Source organism: Lactuca serriola, chromosome 2 (genome assembly GCF_051521515.1).
Source record: "Lactuca serriola cultivar US96UC23 chromosome 2, Lser_US96UC23_V15, whole genome shotgun sequence".
Taxonomy (NCBI): Eukaryota; Viridiplantae; Streptophyta; class Magnoliopsida; order Asterales; family Asteraceae; genus Lactuca; species Lactuca serriola.
In genome coordinates, this window is record NC_136409.1 from 9,361,074 (window position 1) to 9,386,331 (window position 25,258).

The window sequence follows — 25,258 nt, forward strand, 5'->3', positions numbered from 1 at the left end:
TTAGTTACTTAGGCAAAAAGTGAATTGATGCAATTCCATGAAATTACACTTTGTGCCCTTGCAAAGACGTTAGTGGAGCGTGTGTGGTTTACCGGCACACTAAAGGGTTCTAAGCAAAGGTAGCAAAGGGTGACTCAATGTTTGTCATAGTTCGGTGGAGCGTGTGTGGTTTACCGGCACATCGAATAGGTGATTGTAACATGTGAGGGCACCATGTAGTTTGCATGGTTATTCACACCCGCTTTGTGATCCTCGGCATCCCAGTCACAAACAAGAGGGGCATATCGAGATTTAAACATGTCATTGAAATGTTCAATGAATCTCAAAGGATCTAGGAGTTTTTATAGATTTAAAACTTAAATTTCTTTTTCGTTTTTCATGGTGGAAATTAGTGAATCATCATTCACTTACCTTCAAATGTTCTGCAATTTGGGTTACGGCATCCCTCTCCCGAGTTGTAGGATATTGTGTTGGGTCCTAGCCTTGGAATTTCATTTGGGTGATTTACCAAGGACTCAATCAATCAACTAACTTGAATTCGTTTTTCTCCCGATGTCAAAGTTCGACAACTATGGTCTTCTCAAATCCCGTGGAATAAGCATTCCACATGAAGATGATATTCTACGATTCGATCGAGGAACAAGAAATCATGCTTCACTTCCTCCTCCTCCTCCAATTATTCTCCCTAACCCATAAGATTGTTAAATTGAAAGGTTCAATATCACTCAAGCCCTTTTGGCAAGTAAACATAAAGAGGGCAAGTCGGTGTGTGCACACGTCTTAGGGATGAAGTCACACATTGATAGATTAAGAATGATGGGATCCATTGTCGGTGAAGCGATGGCTGTTGATTGGGTTCTTCAGTCACTTCCTAACTCGTATAGTGAGTTCGTAAGAGAGTACTATATGATGAACCACGACGTGACACTTATAGATCTCACCTACATGCTTATTGCTGCTGAATCAACAATGGTTTGGCGCAATAGAAAAGCAAAGTTGATTGGTGAATCTGCCTTCAAGACCTCTATGGATATAGACAATGGCAATGAAAGACATGCAATGATCGAAAAGTTTGATCATAAGTGAAAGGCGATGTCTGAAGTAGTTCCATGTGTTGTTCCAAAGGAGTCAATTTGCCAAGAGAAGGGGCATTGGAGACGAAGTTGCCCTATTTACCTAACAGATCTAAGAGATGGGAGAGTCAAAAGTATGACTACGCTTTAGGTAAGAATCCACTATCTATCTCCATTAAGTTCCTATTCATTGTTTCTTAATACATGATGTGATAAGATTGCATTTGAATGTTTTGAAGGATCAGTGAAAAGAAAGGAAGCTTGATAAGAGAGCAAGATGAATCTAATCACAAGTGATGGATCTCGATCGCATGGACGTGAAGATTGGATTTTGAGCTTAGATAGTTATGATAGAGTTGTTAGAAATTTTCTTTTTACATAGTTTTCAATAGATTTTGCATTGTAAGGACAAATGTTTTTCCTCTGCTTTTATAAATAAAACAAATTTTGTTTAACTTATTTATTTGTTTACTTCCTTGCAATGAAATTGTTATGAAAATTGATGTTTGCATATTTCTACAACGAATGGATATGATTCTTAGTTATGTTATTTATGGAAATGTCAAGAATTTACCAAATAGGGAGAGTTTCTCATCGCCCAAGTTTCAATTGGACAGAAACTTGGAATCATACAACCTGGTTGCACGATGAATGAGAAAATGCATATTTGGAAATTAGACTAATTCATTGACAAAGTGTCAAATGAAGGACTGGGAGATCTAGTACACAAAGTTGTGTGTTGATCAAGTTCACCATAAGAGTAACAAAGATATTCGTCATGATTTACTAAAGGCTTAGTAAATATGATTATACTTACAGGATTAAGTGTAATTCTGAATTGATTAAAGGGCTTAGATCAATAGTAGAACGAATAAGAAGAATCAAGTAGGCAGAAAGATAAAAGTTTCTCCATTCTAAGAAGAAGGGAGAGTAGCTTTTATGCTTTATAATGAGTCTTAATGATTAAGAACCATATCTCAATTGATCCTCTAAGTGAGTCTTGGTACAACTGTATGTCCAAGAAGAGGAATCAAAGATTGTAGAAATGGTTAAATCAAGAAGTCTATCATAATTCGTTCCAATAACAAGTCTTAAAGTTAAGATTGTGACAATGAGTGAAAAGTATTAAAGGTTTATAACATTCATCAAATGTGGAAAGTTGTGATGTCTTGAATAAGACAAAGACCGACTAGGACCAATTTATGAAATGTTTTGATAAAAGCTACACTAACTCTTGAATATTTGTTTGTCAAGAAATGTTTTGATAAGAGAATCGTATATGTCAAGGAGTCAGTGGGAGTCTTAATGGTCTTGAAAGGTTTCAAGAACAAATCAAATAAACCTTATCGATCATCACTAGCACACGAGTTGAGGTTTACAACCTATCGTGAAGACATTATTTTGTTTCTGTGCCAATCCAGTCGAGTTAATTATGCATGTGAGTCCTATGAGTTCTCATTTGAATGCATAAAAGGCAAGGGCCTTGATCAATGGAAAGTACATTGATAGGAAAAGGTGAGATGCTTAACTACTTGGAAGACGTGGTGGGAAGCTGTGCTACCATAAGGCAAGAAATCAAAATTAAGAAAGTTCGGTCCATATGAGTCTGAATTTGTTGTAAACTTTATTTTAACAAATTTACATGGATAGGAACAAATACACCATTTAAATCTAAGTGTCATAAGATTTCCTCATTCATGAAAATGATTGTGAGGAAATGTTTTCACTAAGAAAGATTTTAAAAGATAGTGATTGTAAAAATTGCATTCTCGAATTCGATCATGGTTACGTCATCCCTTTCCATAATCTGAATTGTGAGGTTTGACAATTAGTCTTAATTGTTGAGACACACATATGAACTATCTAAAGGCAAAGGTGTATAAGTTCAAGAAGCCTTGATAAAAGATTATCAAAGTATTAAGTATTAGAAACATGGACTTAAGAAATTCAATAGGTATTGTCTTTCTGAAAGTTAAGATGTTTATGAATACATGTCGAAGCTAGTGGGAGCATAAGTGTTATGTTTTATAATAATCATCATGATAGTGGGATCATAAATGTTATGATTTTATGATTATTAAGGCACGTATTGCATAGTTGGCAATATTAATTATAGAAAACAAGAGTCATACTTTGCAAAGTTGTAAGAGTTGAAAGGTTGTTTTGCTATAATTAAGGGAGAGAATATTATGCTTCGTTTCAAATCTAAAGGATTAGGTTGAGAAATGTTAATAAACTTAGTCAAGGGTACATAGTGTGTTCTTAAAATTTCGATTATGATTACGACATTCCTCTTCACAATTCAAATTTTGAGAACATAGAAAATAAAACATTGTGCGTCGTGTCCCATACGCTTCGGGTATAGGATCGATTGCAAATGCTTTAATGTTTGACCATTCTAAGATTTTCCAAATGTCTAGCACATTTAGAGGGAAAAGGGACTAGAATCGGTTTTGACTAAAATAATTAAACAACTATCAAAGGACAATCCAAAGTTCGACGAGGATTGGTCGCTTGTGAGTAGTTGGAAGTATAGTATTGGAAATTATGGAAATGTTTCCATATTGGATGGACAATATCGACATCATTACGAATAGATAAGATTATATTAAGAAATTAGTTGTCATATGGAAAATATGGAAGCGTGTCCATATTGGGAAGTAAATATTGAAAATCTATGTCTAGATTAGAAACTTTTATGCAAAAGGATGTTCAAAGGAATGTACTTTGAGAGAGAGACATCATATCTAAGGAATTGTCTTGTAACAATCTCCGATAGAGGACTTTGTAATATCATTGGCAATAGTCTTTATATGAGTTTACATTTTTAAGTTTGCAAAGGATATTGGACGTGTATATAAAGATATGGGAGGTCAACATGAGGCATCTTCCCTTCGTGATGAAGTAAGTAAGTCTATCTTATAAAATTTAAAAGTTACTTGCACTTTGAATTATTTCTAGGGTATTTTACTTATTGGAAATTTGTATATGCTAGATCATCCAAATCAATATAGCTATATGATATAATGTGGATTTAGGATGTAGTGTAGTGTATAAAACTTGAGTTAAATGAAGGAAACTTGTTCTATTTGTGTCATTGATAGCTTATACTTGCAATATACTAGAAATCACACAGAAATTATAAAAGGATAGGTTCTCACGATTATAGAGGTGAGGGCTCTCCCGAGTTCATAGAGAACTTTTCATTAAATTTCAACGTAACCCCAAAACAAAAAGACATCAGGACTTATATAAGAAGCCTGGAACAAAAGACAAAAAGCTGACACTACCCTCCCCTGGAAGAATCTTCCATTCCATTACCATAATCGTGGGGAGATCATTACAAAACAGAAAAGCAATAACAACTTGATAACGGATATAAAAAGAAAACGACCACCAGGACAAGCCTTTATTAGACTGGATTGGATTTGGGCCTGTTTCTCCTTTTGTTGTAGACAAATGTGTCTTTGGGCCTATTAATACCTGCCTCCCAAACTTGAACCTTGCCCTCAAGGTTAAATTCTGGAAATTAGATCTTCATTTTGTCAAAGTCTTCCCACGTCGCCTCTCCTTCTGTGAACCCTTTCCATTGAATGACGACTTCCCTGCCTGGTTCCTTACTCTTCCTAGGTCTTACCCCTCGCAACAGAAGTGGTTGCATAATTAGCTCCAATTCAGCATTGAGCTGTCGGGGCAACTCCGTGTTGGTGGCTGTTGTTCCATGGGCTGTCCGGAGTTGTGATACATGGAAAACTGGATGGATGCTGGCAGTAGGAGGCAGTTCCAACTTGTATGCAACTTTACCAATCTTTTGACAAATTGTGAAAGGGCCATAAAATCTCGGGGCTAATTTCTCAAATTTCCTTGATGCTGTGCTCTGCTGCCTGTATGGTCTCAATTTTAGGAAGACCTTATCTCCTTCCTTAAACTCCACATCCCGTCTATGTTTGTTAGCATGTGCTGCCATTTTCTGTTGTGCCCTGATCAGATTGATGCGAAGGTCATCCAACACTGCATCCCGGTCCTCCAAAAGCTTATCAACTGCATCCATGTTGGTTTGTTGCCCTTCATAGTGAATGAAGGGAGGAGGGTCTCGTCCATACATGGCTTTGAAGGGAGTGCAATTGGTGGTTGAGTGATGATAGGTGTTGTAGTATAATTCCGCCCATGCTAACCATTTTAACCAACATCTAGGTTTTTTTGAACAAAAGCACCGTAAGTAAGTCTCCAAGTCACGGTTCACCACCTCCGATTGACCATCCGTTTGGGGGTGGTAGGTGGTGCTCCGTTTTAATTGAACACCGTGCAATCGGAACAATTCCTTCCAAAATTGACTGATAAAGATCCTGTCTCTATCACTAATTATGGATGAGGTGAACCCATGCAACCTTACAACTTCTTAGATGAACATCTCTACGACCTTAGTTGCTGTGAAGGGATGTTTCAGTGGTATGAAGTGGGCATATTTCGTAAGCCTGTCTACTACTGCCCATATCGTATCCCAATTTCCAGATTTGGGCAAGCCTTCGATGAAGTCCATGGTTACTTCTTCCCATGTTTGGGTGGGTATGGGAATGGGCTGGAGAAGACCTGCTGGGGACGTATTGAGAGACTTATGAGTTTGACAGATTTGATAGTTTCTCACATACTCTATGATGGAAGAGCGCATGCCCGGCCAGTACACTTCGGCAGCTGCTCTAAAATACGTCTTCTTCTCACCTAGGTGTCCTCCAATTGGGGAATCATGAAAAACGACCATTATTTGGGTCAAGAAGGCTGAGGTGGGTGAAATGACTAACCTTCCTTTGTACAACAGGTTCCCTTGAAAGATGGAGAACCCTTTGTGGCTGTTGGCCTCACCTTCCAAATCTGCCTTGATCTTTTGTATGAACTCTTCCTGTGTTAGTTTTGCCTTTAATTGGTCCCAAAAGATCCAAATTCCAGTGTTGATGTTGTTACAATCGGTCGAAATTTCCTTACGAGAGAGGGCGCCAGCTACTCGATTGCTCGCTCCCGGGTGGTATTGGATTCCGAAGTCGAACCCCATAAGTTTAGAGGCCCACCTTTGATATTCACTTCCGACTACCCGTTGTTCTAAAATAAATTTGAGACTTAATTGATCTGTACGAACAATGAACCTTCGTCCCAGCAGATAAGGTCGCCATTTGAGGACTGCCATCACGATTGCCATGAGCTCCTTTTCGTATATCGATTTCAATTGGGCCTTCGCTCCCAAGGTAGAGTTGTAGTAAGCGATGGGGCGTTCATCTTGCATCAAGACCGCCCCCAGTCCATACCCTGATGCATCAGTTTCCACCACGAAGGTCTTGTTGAAGTCGGGCAGTGCCAGCACTGGAACGGTAGTCATGGCCTTTTTGAGGAGGTGGAAAGCCTCTTCGGCGTCGGGGTTCCATCCAAATTTGTCTTTTTTCAGTTGCTCTGTGAGAAGCTTGGCGATATGGGCATATCCCTTGACGAATTTTCTGTAATATCCAGTGAGCCCCAAGAACCCTCGCAGCCCTCTGAGATTTGTTGGGGTGGGCCAATCTTGCATTGCTTGAATCTTGTTTGCTTCTGCCGACACCCCGTCAGCCGACACTTCATGCCCCAAATAGGATAGTCGTTGTTTCCCAAACTCGCACTTTTTGTAGTTAACAAACAGCCGATGCTCTTTCAGTTTCTCCAAGGCTGTTGTGACATGGATGCGATGTAGCTTCTCATCGGGGCTGTAGATCAAAATGTCATCGAAGAATACCAAGATGAATTTACGGAGGAAGGGACGGAATATGTCGTTCATCAAGGCTTGAAATGTTGTCGGGGCGTTCATGAGGCCGAATGGCATTACCCGAAATTCGTAATGGCCATCATGTGTCCGGAAAGCCGTTTTTGGCACGTCTGCTACCCGTACCCTTATTTGATGGTACCCGAAATTGAGGTCCAATTTGGTGAAGATAGTTGAACCATGTAACTCATCCAACAACTCATCAATTACAGGAATGGGAAACTTGTCGGGCACTGTAACCCTGTTTAGTGCTCGATAATCTATGTAGAAACGCCAAGAGCCATCTTTTTTTTTAACCAAAATCACGGGACTGGAGTAAGGGCTATTACTGGGCTGTATCACCTTGGCTTGAAGCATCTCTTTGATCATTCTTCTTTCCCCCTTCTGATAATGGGGGTACCGGTAAGGGCGGACACTCACTGGGGTAGTACCCTCCTTGGTTATGATTTTGTATTCCATGGCTCGTCGTGGTGGTAATCCTGTGGGTTCTTGGAATATGCATTCGAATTGGCTCAAGATGTCTTGTAAGAATAAGGGCACAGGGTCCGGTGGTATAACCTGGTACTCGGTGTTGCTGAGTTCAATTAGGTATCCATAAGGATCTTTGCTCAAGGTTCTTGCCATGGCCTTCAAAGAAACCAGGGACTTACCGAGCGACTTGTCCCCTTCGATCCGGGCTATTCTCCCATTCACCTCAAACTCCATTGTTTGTTCCTTCCAGTTGGTTTTAGTCACGCCCAAAGTTTCAAGCCATTGCATCCCCAGTATCACGTCAGAGCTGCCTAACCTCAAGGGGAGGAAGTCTTCTGTGATGTCTAATTCCTTAAGGTGCAAAACCACTCCCTTACAGACACTAGTTTCGCGCTCACTGTCTCCTGTTCCCATCCTTACCCCGTAGGGTTCAGTCTCGTCAATCGAAATGCCCATAGAAGCTACCAAGTGAGATGCAATGAAGTTATGAGTGGCCCCGAGATCGATTAGGGTTACCACCGGTTGGGACCCAATGGCTCCCCGGACCTTCATCGTTTTTGGAGACGACAACCCCGCTACTGAGTTAAGTGACACCTCGATTTCTGGTCGAACCTATGTAGATACCAAGGTGGCAGGGTCGGTTGCTTCCTGAGGGTCTTCGATGAGCGGTTCCTCTTCATCTACGAGGATCACATTCACCTGGGATTTACACACATGACCCTTGAACCAGCGTTCGTCACAACGGAAGCACACTCCTCGATTCCTCTTATCTTGTATCTGAGCTTCTGTGAGGTAGCGTTAGAGTCGTGGTTTCCCCATCGATCGATCAGGTTGTGAGAAGGAAATGGAATGATTCGGGTTTGCCCCACTAACCTTTCTGGTGTTACCCAGATTGACGAACGACTCGAATCCGCTAGCAAAAGCGACCTGCTCCTCTCTTCGATATGTTGGGCTAAGTCGATGGCGCGGCCCAAGTTGTCTGGGGTCCATAATCTGAGCTCCGTCTTGATGTGGTCTTGAAGCCCATCAATAAAATTTCCCATGGCGATGCGTTCCGTTACCCCTTCCAACGTGGCCGACAAGTCGATGAACCTTCGAACATACTCCTCCGCCGTCCCTGTTTGCCTCAGAGCTGCCCATTGTTCGTATAAATCCCCCCCCCCCCATGGATGGGACGAAACCTTTTCAAGAAGACTTCCTTCATTTCCTCCCACGAGTTCATTATCGCCCGTTGATTGGTCCACCGGAACCAGGCTAGAGCATCCCCGCTCAAGCTAAGAACCACCGCCATTATCTTTTCTTCATCCAACAATTAGTAAATGGCAAAGTAACGCTCCGCTTGAAGAATCCATCCGTCTGGATCTGTTCCATCAAATTGTGGCATGTCAATCTTCCTGTGTTGGAACTCGTATCTTCTACCCCCCGTGTTGTTGTTTGTTTGGAAGAGAGAGCTAAAAACAATACCGTTTCCTCCGGGTCCACTCGGTGCTCCTCCTCCGCTTGGATTCGAGTCGCCTGGCCCTGAACCGATGATCACTGAGCTTGCCGGTCCCTTATTTTTGTTCATCGATGGACCTGTGGGTGTTGAGTGGCTTGATGGATTGTGAGGGGTTTGGTTTCTTCCTCCTGGTGCTCCAGCCATGACATCCAGTTTCTCCAAAACCTTGTCCAGGGTTGTTTGCATCTCATCCTATCTCTGGTTTGTCTGGCTTTGACCTTGGAGGATATCGTCAATCCTTGCTCTCATCCCCTAGATTTCAGTCCCATGTGATTGGAGCTAAACTTGCATCAACCCCACCTGTTCCTCCACCTTCTTCACGGCTGCTGCTTCCCTAGACGCTCCTCCCATGGAATCGGTTTGGGTGCTCTGATACCAAATGATAACTTATACTTGCAATATACTAGAAATCACACAGAAATTATAAAAGGATAGGTTCTCACAATTATAGAGGTGAGGGCTCTCCCGAGTTCATAGAGAACTTTTCATTAAATTTCAACATAACCCCAAAACAAAAAGACATCAGGACTTATATAAGAAGCCTGGAACAAAAGACAAAAAGCTGACACTACCCTCCCCTGGAAGAATTTTCCATTCCACTACCATAATCGTGGGGAGAGCATTACAAAACAGAAAAGCAATAACAACTTGATAACGGATATAAAAAGAAAACGGGCACCAGGACAAGCCTTTATTATACTGGATTGGATTTGGGCCTGTTTCTCCTTTTGTTGTAGACAAATGTGTCTTTGGGCCTATCAGTCATCCTTGTTCTTTGGTGCAATTTTGTGGGGTTTAGGTTTACTGGAACAAAGTACAATACTGATGAATGACTTGGTGCGAAAATAAAAACAAAGGGCATTGTTGTCTTTTGTAGGTTACTGTTAAATGTAACATGTATATTCAAGACTGTATAAAACACTGTGACTATGGTTGGAAAGGGATTAGAAAGAGTTGGTTTATGTTCTAAAGATCTGGTACAATAAAAATTCCAAGGGGTATTTTGGTCCTTTTTTTGGAGTTTAATGGATCTAAGACCTGGTGTAACTATAATTCTAATCCTCTAGTTGTGTTAATTTTGATTTTGGATGCACTTTGATGGGGATTGGTTTCATTAGAAAAAAGGGTATCCTTACAGTTTACAAATTTGTTGAGTTTGACAATTGACATAAGAAAAGTTTATAAAAGATATTTTTTGGGTGAAAATGCATTGCACTTCCAATTATTTTTATAACCATTTTGCCCCTGCTCAGAAATTAATCATTACTTTACTTTCTACTTTCTTTTTTATTAAGGTGTTGTGCTTTAAAAAAAAATAACCAGTTGATTATTGCAGGAAGGTTAGAAGAAATGTTACTTAAAGCAAAAGGCATGGGTTGAGGCTGAAAAAGCTTATTCAAGCCCACTAGAGGATAATCCACTTAATCATGTAAGATTCTAAATTTACTTAATTAGAAAAAAAGGAAATGGTTCATTCCATTTTAATGAAAAAAACTTTTTGAATGAAAAAACCATTTTGAATTGGCTGACGGAATGGAATGTGAGCATTATAGAGGAAATGTGATTCCTTCCTTTTTGTTATTTCTCAATCCTTATTAGAGGGGGTGATTTCTTTTCATTCCATCATTGAATGGAATGAAAAATTGCAATATAACCAGTTTTAACCGTGTAATTTTTAGTGATTTAAATATTTGTAAAAGAAAATTAATTCTTTTAGCAAAACTATAATTTTTAATTTTTTATAAACTAAAAAAATATTATTTGTCATAACCTTATTTAGGTGTTCCGTGTTTGAGAGTGTATAGGCAACATGATTCTCCATTTGAATATTATTTTGATATTAGTTATTTGTGATGATGCTTTTAGCTTGTGGTAGGGTATCAAATACATGTGAATTATCTTATATAGATTTTAGATTGACTTGGGGGGATTGCTTATAGAGGCTGCAAACAGATGAGACAGTTATTGCAGAAAAAAAAAAACCGTCTTGAAGCAAACATGTTTGAATAACCCGAAGAGTTGAATCTTTTTTTTTTTGTTTTCTGTTTATGTAATTTGCTGGAAAGTTGTGTTAAGGTTTTATTGAGAACATGATGTAAGTTTGCATAATTGAGACAATGCCAAAGGGAAAATAATTAACCCCCAACCTTTCGTTTTTATAATTTGAGGACAAGTTTTATATTTTTAAATTGCTCAAGAAATATCTTTACCATTTACCAAGTTCCATGCTTGTTACTTAAATTGGTTAAATACAAAAAACAACAAAAATCAATGACGAGTTTTTTTTGTAACTAATTGGATAAATCAATGACGACTTTTTTAGTCACAAGTCGGATAAACCAGTGATAATTTTCTATGGTCACTAATTGGATAAGATAGTGATAACTTTTAGTTGTCACTAATTAGGTAAAACATTTCATTGATTAGTGACAACATTAAATGACGAAAAAGTTTATCACATATTTAATGATCACTATATTGTAGTCACTATTTAGTGATCGTTTTTATACTTACAGTTACTTGTGGCCTTTATATGAAAATTTGAACCAATCTTTTTTCTTGGTTAGCAAAAAATTGAAATGACTCTAAAGTTTAATTAGATTTTTGCAGGTAAGAAATGGAAACTATAAGTAGTTGAAGATGGGAATAAACCATTGTTGTAAAAATCGGTCTAGACGGCCGATTAATTGGTGATTAATCATTAGGCTGTCTTCAACTGAATAGGATTAAGGCTAATCGGTCGGCTTAATCGATTTTGGTCAAAGTCGGAACTAGAGGTTCTAATCGGTCCTAGGCGGCCTAATTGGCCAAATTTTCAAATTTTTAAATATTAAACCAAAATTTTCAAAAGTTCAAAAGTTCATAGTATTTTAGTATTCAACTAATATATAAAAAAAATTAAAAATTAAATTTTAAAGTTTTTCTTCAAAATTGTCAAAATTTCTATGTTTTCTAATATGCAAATACCTAAATTTACTTCTTTTCTTAAGATATATTAAAATTTGAATAATTTTTCTTATTAATTGGATGATAAATTGTTGTGTTTGTTAAACTTATTATTAAACTTTTATGCTTATTTATTAATATTCTTATGATTAAAGTTAGATTTATAAATTATTGAATAATTTCATTAATAATTAATAGTCCCCGATTAATCCCCGCCTAACCGGTTAATCCCTAGACCCCAGTCCACCGATTAGCTAACGTCTAACGTTTTCTACACCCTTGGAATAAACTCTACTTCTAGTTACTCTCATGATATGTGCTTCCAAGAGTATGTTGCATTTATTTATATACTTCTACACCCAAAAAGTATGTTGCATTTATTTATATACTATAGTTTCATAATATTTTCATTGAAAATTTCAATCCTACTTTTCCATATATTTTTCACAAGTCATTCCTAATTTTCCATACTTGTCCAACATTTACCAACAACATAATTTAGGTTAAGTCACTCATTATCCCATTAACACTATTGATAAGCCCATATAATGATACCAATGAATTTGAAATATTAAAATCAACATCCTCAACCAACAAACTTAGATCATTAAGCAGCTTACTACTTGATACATATGTTTTCCCAACATCTTCATAGCATCCATGTTCTTCTTTAATGTCCTTCATATGATGAACAATTCTTCCCTTGAATATTCATCCTGACATAGAGTCAACATTCAACCAAACAATGAATGGGGTATTAGAAGATTGACATCATCATGAAGAATACATCCAAAAATCACGAACTAAAAGGTCTTTAATTAATAGGCAACTAGGAACATGAAAATATAATTTACCTTTAATATTTACTTCACATTAACCAGAGTCTTGTTTGAAATCCTGCATAAAGTACATAAATATAAAGCTGAAAATGTAGGTAGCGGTTTTTGACAATATAACAAAAAAACTTACATGAAACTTTTCAAATGCAGTTTAAGAATTATTAAAGCAACAAAGATCTGGTTTACCTGTTGTTTGATCTTTATAATAGAGGAGTTGATGTCTTTTTCCCCTGCAGCATAAAACGAGCCAGAATCTGTGACTATTTCTTTTAGCTGTGGAGTAACAGAATTTCCGTTGGTGAAGGTGGTTATTGCTGGGCAGTAACTGATTTCCAAAGTATCCAATAATGGGAATGAAAAATCCTATCTATTTATTCAAGAATGGGCAAGAAAGGAAAGTAAATGTGAATAAGCAAGTCGTGAGAAGCAGGGGCAATTAAGTAATTTACTTTTTTCAGTTATGTTCTTTATACAGTTCAAGAGCAGTTGTGAGGGGATCGTTCAGTTAAGTTGTAGTTTACTTTCTTTGGGAGACCCCTAGCATCTCGAACTGCCAGAGTTCCTATCTATTTATGCAATCTTTTGATTACCAGTAATATGAAGTGTTGAATCCAATAATTCTCTGTATTCTAACTTGTTATTAAGTTTGATTAATTACAACAAGTTAAATCTTAGCACACTTTTGTATTTCTCAACTGAAACATAGTTGTTCACCATCTGAAACTCATTCAAATCTTTTGAATTTACTTTTCCAAAGCTACTGAGCTAACCTCATTTTCTTATATAACCATGATCTCTTTACTTATAGTTACTTGTGGCCTTTATATGAAAATTTTGGTTGGTAAAAAATAGAAATAACTCTAAAGTTTAATCAGATTTTTACAAGTAAGAAATGGAAACTATAAGTAGATGAAGATGGGAACAAATTCTGCTTCTAGTTACTTTCATGATATGTGCTTCCAATATACCCAACAGTAAGTTGAATTTATTTATATACTATAGTAGTATAGTTTCATAATTTTTTTCATTGAAAATCTCAATCCTACTTTTGCATATATTTTTCACAAGTTATTCCTAATTTTCCATACTTGAGTCCAACATTTACCAACAGCATAATTTAAGGTTAAGTTGCTCATTATCCCATTAACACTACTGATAAACCCATATAATGATACCAATGAATTTGAAATATTAAAATCAACATCCTCAACCAACAAACTTAGATAAGTGAGTAGCTTGTTATTTGATTCATATATTTTCCCAACATCTTCAGAGCATCCATGTTCTTCTTAATTTAATGCCCTTCATATGATGAACAATTCTTTCCTTGAATATTCTTCCCGACATATAGTCCTTTGGTCATCAACATTCAACCTAACAATTAATTAATGGGGTATTTAAACATTCACGTCATCATGAAGAATACATCCAAAAATCATGAACTGAAAGGCCATTAATTAATAGGCAATCAGGAGACATGTAAATAGAATTTACCTCTTCTAGTATTTACTTCACATTAAATAGAGTCCTGGGCTTTTTTGAAATCCTGCATAAAGTACATAAATATAAAGTTGAAAATATAGGTTGCGGCTTTTGACAATAATAAAAAACTTACATGAAACTTTTCAAATGTAGTTTAAGAATTATTAAACCAACAATGATCTGATTTACCTGTTGTTTGATCTTTATAAGAGAGTTGATGTCTTTTTCCCCTGCAGCATAAAACGAGCCAAAATGTGTTTCAATTTCTTTTAGCTGTGGAGTAGCGGAATTTCCCTTGGTGAAGGTGGTTATTGCTGGGCATTCCTCAATTCTTAAAGTATCCAATAATGGGAATGAAAAATCCTCCTTCCCCAAGCTAAACCCCTTAAGACATGGAAGGCCATTTAATATCAAGGACTTTAGACGAGGTAACACAAGTATCTCCTTATTCGTCGTCTTGCCATCAGATTCTTTCTCTTTGTCTTCTTCTACAGAAACATCTGCATCCTTAACAATCACCTCCTCCATATGGTTGCACCAACTAATATCTAGCTCTTGGAGTTGCAATAGACTACCAACCATGGAACTAGTAAATACATGTTCTAACCATTCACATCCATTAATATCAACTCTTGTTAGGCTTGGAAACTCAAATGCTGTCCACCGATTGCTCTTCCATATACACCTTAGACAATCTAGATCATCTAACTTCATTTCTCTGAGGTTTGGAAGATTGACAAGAGTAGTGGTAGTTGTTTGTGACGATTCATCAAAACCAATTCCGCTATTTCCATTTCTCCCTGCTGCTTCCAATGCAGTTTCAAATACCTCCTCTACCTTAGAACATGAGTCTATATGAATCTTTTCCAGCCTTTGCAGTTGCAGCAACTCACTGGATGGAATAATCTTTTTAACATCATGATTAGATTCCACATCTAATTCGATCAAGTTATGAAAAGACCAAGTTGTCCCTTCTGAAGTAGCAGGGCCCAAGGTGTCACCGTATAAACTTTGGAATGAGGTCTGCAAGTCCAATAAAGAAAACGCCAGAGGCATATATATGTCAAACAAAAACCTTTGAAATGTCATATATGTGCTGTACCAATTTTTATGAATTAATACAAGATATTATAATTATTAATCACAATGGTAATTGTAAGTATTAACTCCAACTAAAAGTTATCCGATGGGTTGCTATTTTTGATCTCATAAAGTAGGTTAGTTTTGACCTTTTGTCCTTGTTGAAAATGGAAAAGCTTGATTCAAGTGACAACATGCTATGAAAATAACAATCAAAAGAAGTAACAGATGAGCCACTAACTCACTTAGAGCCATGAAGAACAACAATCAAATGGAGTAACAGCGAAAGATTTCATTGAAAATCATGCTAGGCTAAGAAAAATGATAAAGAAACAAGCAAATCGAGAATAATCATGCTCTTCCAGGTACTAAAAAGCCTGCAATAACAACTTTTGACAGAAAATACCTAAAATACCCTTTCCACTGAAATACACTATTTTACCCTATCTTGCTTTCCCATTTTGGCCTTCTTAGAACAACATAAACTTAGACCGAAACCAGTGTGAATGTGTTTGAAGTAAATTTACTTGGCAGGAATGATATCTTTCTTAATTAGATGATGCCAATTAAAGAAATATATATATACCTGATGAAAGTTAAGGCCAGATTCTTGATCAAGAGTATGTTTGCCTAATCTTGTGTGTATATACTTGAGTTGGGGAGCTGTGGACCCACCAGCTGCAAACACCATCATTTTTGGGCATTTCTCGATGATAAGTTTATCTAATGAAGGCAACCGGAACTCATTCATCCCCAAGAAGAATCCTACCAGCTCTGGTAGATTGACCAATACAATGGACTTTAGACAAGGAAAGACCACAACCTTCTTAGAAGAAGAAGAAGAAGAAGAAGAAGAAGATGCCCCCTTCGTTGTTGTTGTTGTTGTTTGCTGCTCTCCATATTCATCTTCTTCCTTCTTCACAATCACTTTCATTGACCAGCAATTCATTATCGTTAACACTTGGAGCTGTGTCAGGCTTTCAAGTGCAGAGAATGTGAATATATGTTCCAAACCCCCACAATTTCCAATACTTAATATCTTTAGATTGGGAAGCATAATAACATTGTTATTTACTCTTGGAATTCCTTCCTCACAACCACTCTTCTCGTTTTTGTTGCTGCTCGTCCCTAATTGAGTTTCAAATACCTCCTTCAGACCATTACAAGAACTGACTGACAGCACTTGAAGCTTTTGCATTTGTCCTGCTGCATAACATGGAATCACACTTGACAATGCATGGCAGTTGCCTATTTTTATCTCTCTAGCGTATTGGCATAAGCTCCAAGAAACACCACCTGCTTCAGACAACTGCAACACCACATGGAAAAATGATGTAAAACTAATTAAACTATATACACAGCTTTTGTATAAGAAAGTTAATTCAAAATCTAGCTTTTTATATACTAAATGATACCAGTGCTCTCCACATCAAAAATGTACTTTTGTTTTTTTTTTAATTAATTTCGGGATTTATTGAAGAGAAAATCACTTTAACACCTAAAATATACGAATGCAAATTCAATGAAAACAAGAAAGCACATATTTAACAGAATAACCTTAGAAAAAATAGTTTTGGGTGATATTATATATTGTTCTATTCTACAATATCTGTCACCTGATGACCCCTGATATCTAAAATGTTACATTTAACTAAATTCTGGGTACAATGACCAGATTTTCACAAAAGGTGATATTCTCCTCTCCTACTGGCCAGTACTTGCTAAATACTGCTTTAACAGAAATAAAACTTAAATTGCCTATATTACCCATCAAAAGATGCCATTATCATTTTATTGAACTTCCATAACTGCCCTTACTAGAGTTTCTGAAGTGTAGCAGCTGTGTCATAGCATCCATCCCTCTAGGTAATTATTATCTTAGTATAGTGGGTATAAAATGTATTATTTATAGAATATTGCAAAGAAAAAAGGAAATTAACAAGGAAATTAAATAAATAATTGAATATGTTCAAAGCATACCTCAAATTGATCAAGAACAGCAGTAGTTGCAGTGGTATTATTGAAAGATATTTCATTGCTCCCCTCATCCTTGGCACCACCTCCACCAATACACTTCAGATTGTACAGTGCTATTAGAGTGAGAGATTCAAGATGAGGGAACAAGTTGGTGGTTGTGTGGGTAGATGTAAATGTAGTCATTTCCTCATCCTCATCATCTCTGTTTGAAACAACTTCTTCAATACCACTACAGCTATATATCCTGATTGTCTTTAGGTTGGAAAGAAGTTCTGCCATGAGAGGTGAAAACAAGTACTTAATGCTTCTGCAAAACTCAATATTTATGGTTGTGAGGTTGTGGAATGGTGATTCTGATTGTTGTTTTCGAAGAGTGAAGAATTTATTCCAATTCTTGCACTTCCACACATGACTCATGTTGTCCATTTCCCTTAGAACTAATTTCTGGAGGTTGGGAAGTATAAAAGGCTGTTGTTGGTTATGGTGAGTTGTTACCAATTCTCTACTTGTTGGACTCTCACTCTCTATCTCAAACACCACCTCCACTCCTTCAACTCTGTTCAAGTTAAGTTTATGGAGGTTATGAAAAGAGTGCATGAGACAGGATGGGAATACAAGATTTGAAATACTGCCAGTGGCTTCTTGTAATGTCTCTTTCTCTGATAGAATTTCAATCTGCACAGCAAGAAATGTAATTAGCAACTTGTTTACTGAACTGTGTTAATGATTTATGATTCCATGTCCATTTACAATTCTCTCTTATAATTTTGGATTTGAAAATGGTTATTTTGATTTTAGGTATTTTTTTTTCAAGAAACAGTTGCAAATGATGGAAAATGCCAACAGCTAAAAAATAGTTGGATCTTTCACCTTCAAATAAATTATTAAAAGATGCTAAGGATCCTATGCAACAGGATAATACAAACATAAAAATGCAACTTATTTTCAAACAAGAATCAGAATTTAGCTTGAAATTGAGTTAATAAGAAAAAGGTAGGTTAATTGAAGGGTTAAGTTTACTAAATTTATCTGCCATCCAAGTCACGGAACTGTTTCCATACAACCTAAGTCCCTATTTGACTGGTTGGGAATAAGAAGCTGACACTAGTATGGTGGTACCCTTCTAAAATTATAAAATAAAAAAATAATAACAAAAAAAAAGAAGATGAATGAGTTCGGTCTTGGGCATCACAATTAAAAAACAAAGAGAGTAAACTGTAAAACTGGTCACCATTAAAAGAGGTCGCTTAAATACATATAAGATGACCATTTTACCCCTTGTTTTATATATTTATTTGTTTATATAAATCAAACTCGGCCAACCATAAACCAAGTCACCTCCTTTGTAAATCACATACCCCTTCCCATCGCTCCCAGGTGTAACTTATCCACCCCACAAATTAAACCATCATGAACAGATCCACCAAACGCACCTGGACCTTTTTTTTCAAGCTAATCTAATTATAATGTAGTAGATTTTTATCAATTTGAAGTAGAAAATCATTCCACTTGTTATCAAGATCAAGAAAAAGAAAACAATTGATTAATCCAGAACTTAGGAGTTGTTGGTCAATATTTGATCCAAATCAGGGTGTTTCACACAACTGGATTCTAAAAGATCAAATGGTACCTGGAAGAAACCTTGGCCGTTGGCCGTTGTAAAGAGGCTACGTATATGGATGGATTGTAATTCCAAGCATTATAGTAATAAATCATACTCAAGAACCTAAGAGATATATAATACAACGGTGACACCTCCATTTTATCTTCAACCATGTTTATAACCACTTGCAGACCAACACTCCCGTTCTGCCCAAACCTCCACTCAAATCCATCAACAAAATCAAAAATTTGACAAGATTCGTTCGATTTCACTTCCAAATACTCACCCTTTTGATCAAAAACTTTGAAGTGATCGATAAATTACAAATATATGGATATTCAACTTTTCGTTATTGTAATGAGCAGCAGATCGTAGGCAGTGAGAGAGCGATGTAACGCCATCGTAAGTGAGGACTAGTGAGAGAGAAATTGGGTGAGGCTTGCAATTTAGGGTCTTGGATTATGTTCTTTGTTTGTTATTTAATTTTAAATGCGTAGATCACAACAAAATATTAAAAATTATCAAAATAAAAAAATAAATTACATTAACCCTGGTTTCGTTGTCATTCTTTTACTTTACCGTTCTACTCTAAATTTTGATATAATGTGATACAAATTCTCCATATTTTTTGTCAGTTGATTAATATTGCTAGATTTTTATTTTAAATCCAATATATAAAAGACTTTTTTTTTTCATATCAAAAATATATAAGACTTATAAATCAAAATGATTAAATATATAAATTACATTAAAAAAATACAATATTAAAGACAATGTCCCATTTTCCCAAAAGAAGTATCACATATCTCTCTCTCTCTCTCTCTCTCTCTCTCTCTCTCTCTCTCTATATATATATATATATATATATATATATATATATGTGTGTGTGTGTGTATGTGTGTGCGCGCAGGGGCGGTTCCACTATAGTGTCCATAGTAGCACCGGCAACCCCTGTTTTTTTCGGACGCAAATTTTTTTTTTTTTGTTTTTTGTACTATTGTGCCACTACGTAGAAAAAAATGTGTCATCGGCAATGTAACATCCTGTTTCGAATCATTTCCTAATTCGGAGTCGTGACCCGAAGATCAGTTATAATAATGTTTTGGGCCTTGGTGAAGGAGAGATTTAGACACCCTTTGGGTGTGGATAATATAGATTAGGTGATCCAAGAGTTTGGTTAGAGTTTTAGAGCCCAAGGATATAACCGTAAAGTGATAGTTCGAAAAGTTCGAAAAGTTTTATGGAAAGAGTGAGTTGATAGAAGTGTGTGGACTAGGAAGCTTAGATTATGGTTTGGACCCCATTAAGTCATGCAAAGTCACAAAGTCAGGAACTTTATGACTTCAGTAGTGGGGGAGATTTGTAACACCTGGTTCCTGGTACGTATTCAAATTTAAGTAATTACATGTTTTGCATTGAGACTCAGCGAGTCGGGAGCCCGACTCGACGAGTAGGGCTGCCTGGATGAAACCCTAATATTTAGGGTTTGCTCCCTATTTAAACATTTTTTTCTAGCCTCATTTTAGCCTCCATCGTCCCTCTCACTTCTAGAAAGCCCTAACTCGAAACCCTAAAGTTTTTTGAGTGTTCTTGACCCATTTTTGAGTGCTTAAAGTTGTTTGAAGCTTGAAGGAAGAAGTGGAAGCCTAGGGGTTCTTGAAGAAGCAAGTGGATCCAGAGATTTTGCTTCATTTCCGGCTTATTCAAGGTAAAATGCTTGAACCTTGACTTATCATTTGGCAGATCTCCTTTAAGGCTTGAATATTGCCATTTTTGGGGCATTTCTAAGCCACCTTCGGGTTTAGAACATATTATGGAGTGTTAACTTCAGATCTGGAACCATTGAGGGTTCCCATGGCATAAAGGTGCCAACTTTATGGCCATGGGAGTCCCATGCATCATATAAACCCCATTTTAAGGCCATTTGAGCCAAATCCACCAGGCATGGACGTCAAGTTCGTAGCTTTACATGTAATATGGACCCTAGGAGGTCAGATCTATGCTTTGGATGCAATGAGCCCAACGGAAATCGAATGTATGGTCATGTACTTTGGGGGACTCAGCGAGCCGGGTAATGGTTCCTTCACCTTTTCTGTTTCTAAGGAATCTGGTTGAGTCTAGAAGAGGACTCAACAAGATGGACGTGATTATGGACTTGAAGATCGAAGGAATCGATGAGTTCAAGGATGAACTCGACGAGTTCAGGGCAATGTCCCAACTATATGATAATGCACTCGGTGAGTTCAAGGAAGAACTTGACGAGTCAAGGACTAAACACTCCAACTCGTATGAAGCTGGACTCGACGAGTTCAAGGATGAACTCGGCGAGTCATAAGCACAAGGTTCCGATTCTGTGTAAGGGAAACTCAACGAGTTCTTGAAAGACTCGACGATTAGGATAGAAGTTCTTGAAGTTTGTGGATTAAGGGACTCAACGAGTTGGTGGACCAACTCGGCGAGTTAAGTCAACCAAATGTTGACTTTCACCATGGTTTTGACCTTGACTTTGACTTGGACTTGAGTTGACCCTTGAAAGGGTTATGAGTATGAAATGGTAATTGAGAAAATTTGTTGTGTAAGAGTTTGAGGAGTTGAGAAGAGTTGATCCCAGTACCGAGGACAATGCAGATACTACACGACATTGAGGTGAGTTACATTCCAGTAGAGGTGGGTCTACGACCACAACGACGGCCCACCAGTAGGAGTGGTTATAGATGATTGTCTTTGTGATAATTATCTAGGTTTGCTACTACCTGATGTTTCTTATGTGCTAGCATGATATGTTATATGTGATAGTGGTAGTAAGAGGGGAATAGTCCCCAAGTTCCGCTGTTAGGATCGAAGGGTAGGTCGGGCACCCCAGATATGTCTAACAGTATGATTATGATATGTTATTGTGTGGTAGTAGTAGGGGTGAAACAGTCCCCGTAGCTGGTTGAGATAGACTGGAGGGTAGGTCGGCACCCCAGAATGGCCTAACATGGGTAGGTCAGCACCCCATAACTGCTTGACATGGGTAGGTCAACACCCCAGAACTGCTTGACATGGGTTGGTCAGCACCCCAGAACTGCTTGACATGGGTAGGTTGGGCACCCCAGAATCGCCCGACAGTATGTATGTTGTATGGTATGTGGTATGATGGAGGAACTCACTAAGCTTGTGCTTATGGTTTTTAGTTTTGGTTTCAGGTACTTCTTCGTCAAAGGGGAAGGAGTCGGCAGGGTAGCAGCGCATCGCACACACATGATTTCCTCATTTGAGATCTCTGGGGTTGTACTCTGACATTATTACTATTTGATGATATGATTTTGAGACATGTGACTGTGATTTTATGGTGTGATATGATATCATTGATGTTTTTCCGTGAACTATTTTTTAAGTAATATAATTAAAAACAAAATTTTCAGTCTCGATTTTTGGGATGTTACAAGGTGGTATCAGAGCCTTGGTTTGAGGGATTCGAACACACCTTCGGGGGCATCTGGACTCAAATCGAGGGCTTGAAAGATTTTAACGAGAAAATAGTTTTCTAAAATTTAAAAATAAGGAGTTTCGAGAAAGAACAAAATGTGTGATGCGTGCGACTGGTCGAGCTCAAGTAAGTTTTCCCCAAGATACCCATACATGTTATGTTATGTTATATTATATTGTATGATTATGAGAACTGCATGCTAGATTAGGGCTAAGGATCTAGGAAGGATGCCTTATATGCCTACTGTATGAGCTTTTTGAGTTGCATGCTAGGGCTGTTTAGTCAGCAGTATGATAGCCTGATTAGGTTATGCTTGGTTATGGTTACTCGATGCACGAATGTTGCTTGCTTTGTGCTTATAAGGGTTCTAGCTAGCTTTAACTAACTAGTAAACGAATATATAATTGTATTTGCAATCTAGTTATCGAAGGATGGCGGGAACTCCTTGTGCAGCTGATGGCGGAGAGTAGGTCGGAAAGTACCCTAGGACAAGCCTAGGATGAGATTAGCTTGGAGAGCAGTATTAGTATAAGGGACTTAGTGAAGTCGAAGAAATCCTTGAGGAAAGTACGAATAGATGTGGAAGGTAGTATGGGCTCGTACTACTGAAAGTAGAGGATCTGTACTCGAGTCAAGGAGGGCTAAGATAGAACCAGGGAAATTGGAGAGTGTGTGAGACCTCTCGAGATTATGAATGACCCTGAAATTTATGTATTTTGTTTTAGAATGGTGATGATTATGCGTCACGGGGCAGGAGGTTTAGGTTCTAGATCAGGATCAGGTTCAGGCTCGGGTGCGGAATCCGAGCAGGTTGATGACGGACTATATGAGTTCATTGCGTCAGAGATTATAAGGGGCATCCTTGAGGTGACCCTGATGATTTTCAGGTCGATCAAGGAGGGGATTATTGAGCTGATGAAGGACCGCCTCAGGGTGTTCAGCAGTAACATGGTGTCCAACCAGTTAGGGATGCGCACACTATCCTTCAAGGACTTCAGGGGAAGTGGTGCACCAGACTTTCACGGGGTGAAGGACCCCATTACTGCCAGGAGATGGATTGCAGACATCAAGTCTGCACAATTGACGAGTTTCTGCTCGGAGGGGTCGAAGGTCTGCTATGTTGCCGGTTGTTTGAGAGACAGAGCTAGAGATTGGTGGGAGTCGGTTGGTGACTCGCTGGGAGCCCCAACCATTGAGGTTATGACTTGGTCAGACTTTGTGACCAGGTTTAGGGCTGAGTTTGCGCCAGCCGTAGAGCTTCACCAGCTGGCCAGGGAGTTTCTTGACATGAGACAGACTACTAAGTCGGTGGCGGAGATTTCTGCCAAGTTCCGAGAGAAGGCCTTATTGGTGCCTCGGTATGTAGGAGATGAGGAGATGCAGAAGACCCGCTATCATGACAAGTTGAGGGTTGATATTCGGGAGCATGTCAGCTACTCAGCATGTCCGACCCTGGATTCCATGATTGCCAGGGAAAGGGAGAGGGATATTGACTTAGAGCACATCAGGAAGAGGAAGGCAGAGACGGAGCAGGTTACTATGGTTTTGGGGAAGAAACCCAAGGGATTCGACACTAGGTCGAAGCGCCAGCCGGACCAGAGCCGATGCAGGAAATGCGACAGGTCGCATGAGGGAGCTTGTAGCTGCTACAAGTGCGGCAAGACTAGGCACTTGGCAGGGATTGTACTGCCCCTACCCCCATCGTTCAGACATCATACCTGATTCGCTTTCATTGCAATCAGAAGGGCCATAAAAAGGTTAACTGCCCTAGATTGTCATCAGCAGCAGCGGCGCCAGCTCCAGTGACCATGCGGATTACGGATGGCCGGAAGGTCAAGTCAGAGGCTCTAGTGGTGAGGAGCCGAGCCTTCTAATTGACTGCCGAGGAGGCACGCACCGCACCCGCTGTGGTGATGGGTATGATTTCTTTTCCCTAACTCTTATTATATGTCGCTTGTGATATTGATGTGCCATGTTATATGTTTTGTTTAGGATCGTTCCATGTGAACGGTATCCCAGTTCAGGTGTTGTTCGATTTGGGTGCTACCTGATCATTTGTCTCTCTTGCACTTAGCAAGAGGTTCCCTGAGTCTTCGGGCATGTTGGATTGCCCTCTAGAGGTCGAGATTGTGGACAACCGATCAATGCGAGCATCAAAGGTTTTCAGAGATTGTGTATTGAGGCTGTACGGGCAACGCTACTTGGTAGATTTGGTTACCATACCATTACGGGGGAACAAGGTTATTATAGGCATAGATTGGTTGAGCGCCAATGGGGTAGTGATCGAATGCGCGCAACAGTTGGTCTGGGTCAGGACCCCAAGTGGGGGAGAGCTGGTGATTCAAGGCGAGAGGTACAACGTGGAACAACTTTATGTTCAGCAGTGAGAGCTAGGTGCTATCTCCAGCAGGGTATGTTTCCTATGTCTTGGATACCCGGGAGGCGGGTAAGGCGACGGTGAGTGATGTACCAGTGGTGTGAGAGTATGCGGATGTATTCCCAGAGGAGCTGTCTGGGATACCTTCAGAGAGGCAAGTAGAGTTCAGGATCGACCTGGTCTGTGGTGCGGCTCCGATAGCCAAAGCACCATATCGGTTTGGCTCCTCCTAAGATGGAGGAGTTGTCTACACAGCTGCAGGAGCTATTAGACAAAGGGTTCATCAGACCGACTAGTTCGCCCTGGGGAGCCCCGATTCTATTCATGAAGAAGAAGGAGTGGTCACATCGGATGTGTATAGATTACTGAGAGCTGAATAAGGTAATGGTGAAGAGTTGTTACCTACACCCGAGGATTGATGATCTCTTTGACCAACTATAGGGGGCATCTTGGTTCTCCAAGATTGATATGCGTTCAGGCTACCATCAGATGAGGGTCAAAGAGGAGGATGTGCAGAAGATTTCTTTTCAGACTCGCTATGGCCACTATGAGTTTGTGGTGATGCCCTTCGGGCTCAACAATGTTCTTGCCGCATTCATGGACCTCATGAACCATGTGTGCAGATCGATGTTGGATCGGTCTGTGATAGTTTTCATTA

General features: G+C 38.6%; 2 protein-coding genes across 5 annotated transcripts in view; both read right to left on the minus strand.

Annotated features, from left to right (window-relative positions):
• Positions 1–4,602: 4,602 nt before the first annotated feature.
• On the minus strand, positions 4,603–5,178 carry LOC145089009 (uncharacterized). The gene has a single exon (XM_079027514.1). It carries the CDS (start codon positions 5,176–5,178, stop codon positions 4,603–4,605), a length of 576 nt encoding a protein of 191 aa, XP_078883640.1.
• Positions 5,179–12,196: 7,018 nt separating this feature from the next.
• LOC145085952 (uncharacterized) overlaps positions 12,197–25,258 on the minus strand; it is a 77,792-nt gene continuing 64,730 nt past the window's right edge. For 2 of the 4 annotated variants that reach the window (XM_079023649.1, XM_079023651.1), the window contains 5 exons: positions 17,152–17,823; positions 15,758–16,480; positions 14,281–15,114; positions 14,104–14,155; positions 13,779–13,983 (listed from right to left, as the gene is read on the minus strand). In XM_079023649.1, the coding sequence (XP_078879775.1) occupies positions 14,126–14,155; positions 14,281–15,114; positions 15,758–16,480; positions 17,152–17,823 (2,259 nt within the window). In that variant the 3' untranslated portion in view covers positions 13,779–13,983; positions 14,104–14,125. Of the gene's footprint in view, positions 12,487–12,624; positions 12,668–12,795; positions 12,977–13,778; positions 13,984–14,103; positions 14,156–14,280; positions 15,115–15,757; positions 16,481–17,151; positions 17,824–25,258 lie in introns of those variants that run through there. The other 2 variants (XR_013700251.1, XM_079023652.1) reach the window with 2 other exon arrangements.

Excerpts from the sequence above, each read along its gene's own strand:
- LOC145089009 (XM_079027514.1), bottom strand. The coding sequence starts at position 5,178 with ATGTATGGACGAGACCCTCCTCCCTTCATTCACTATGAAGGGCAACAA.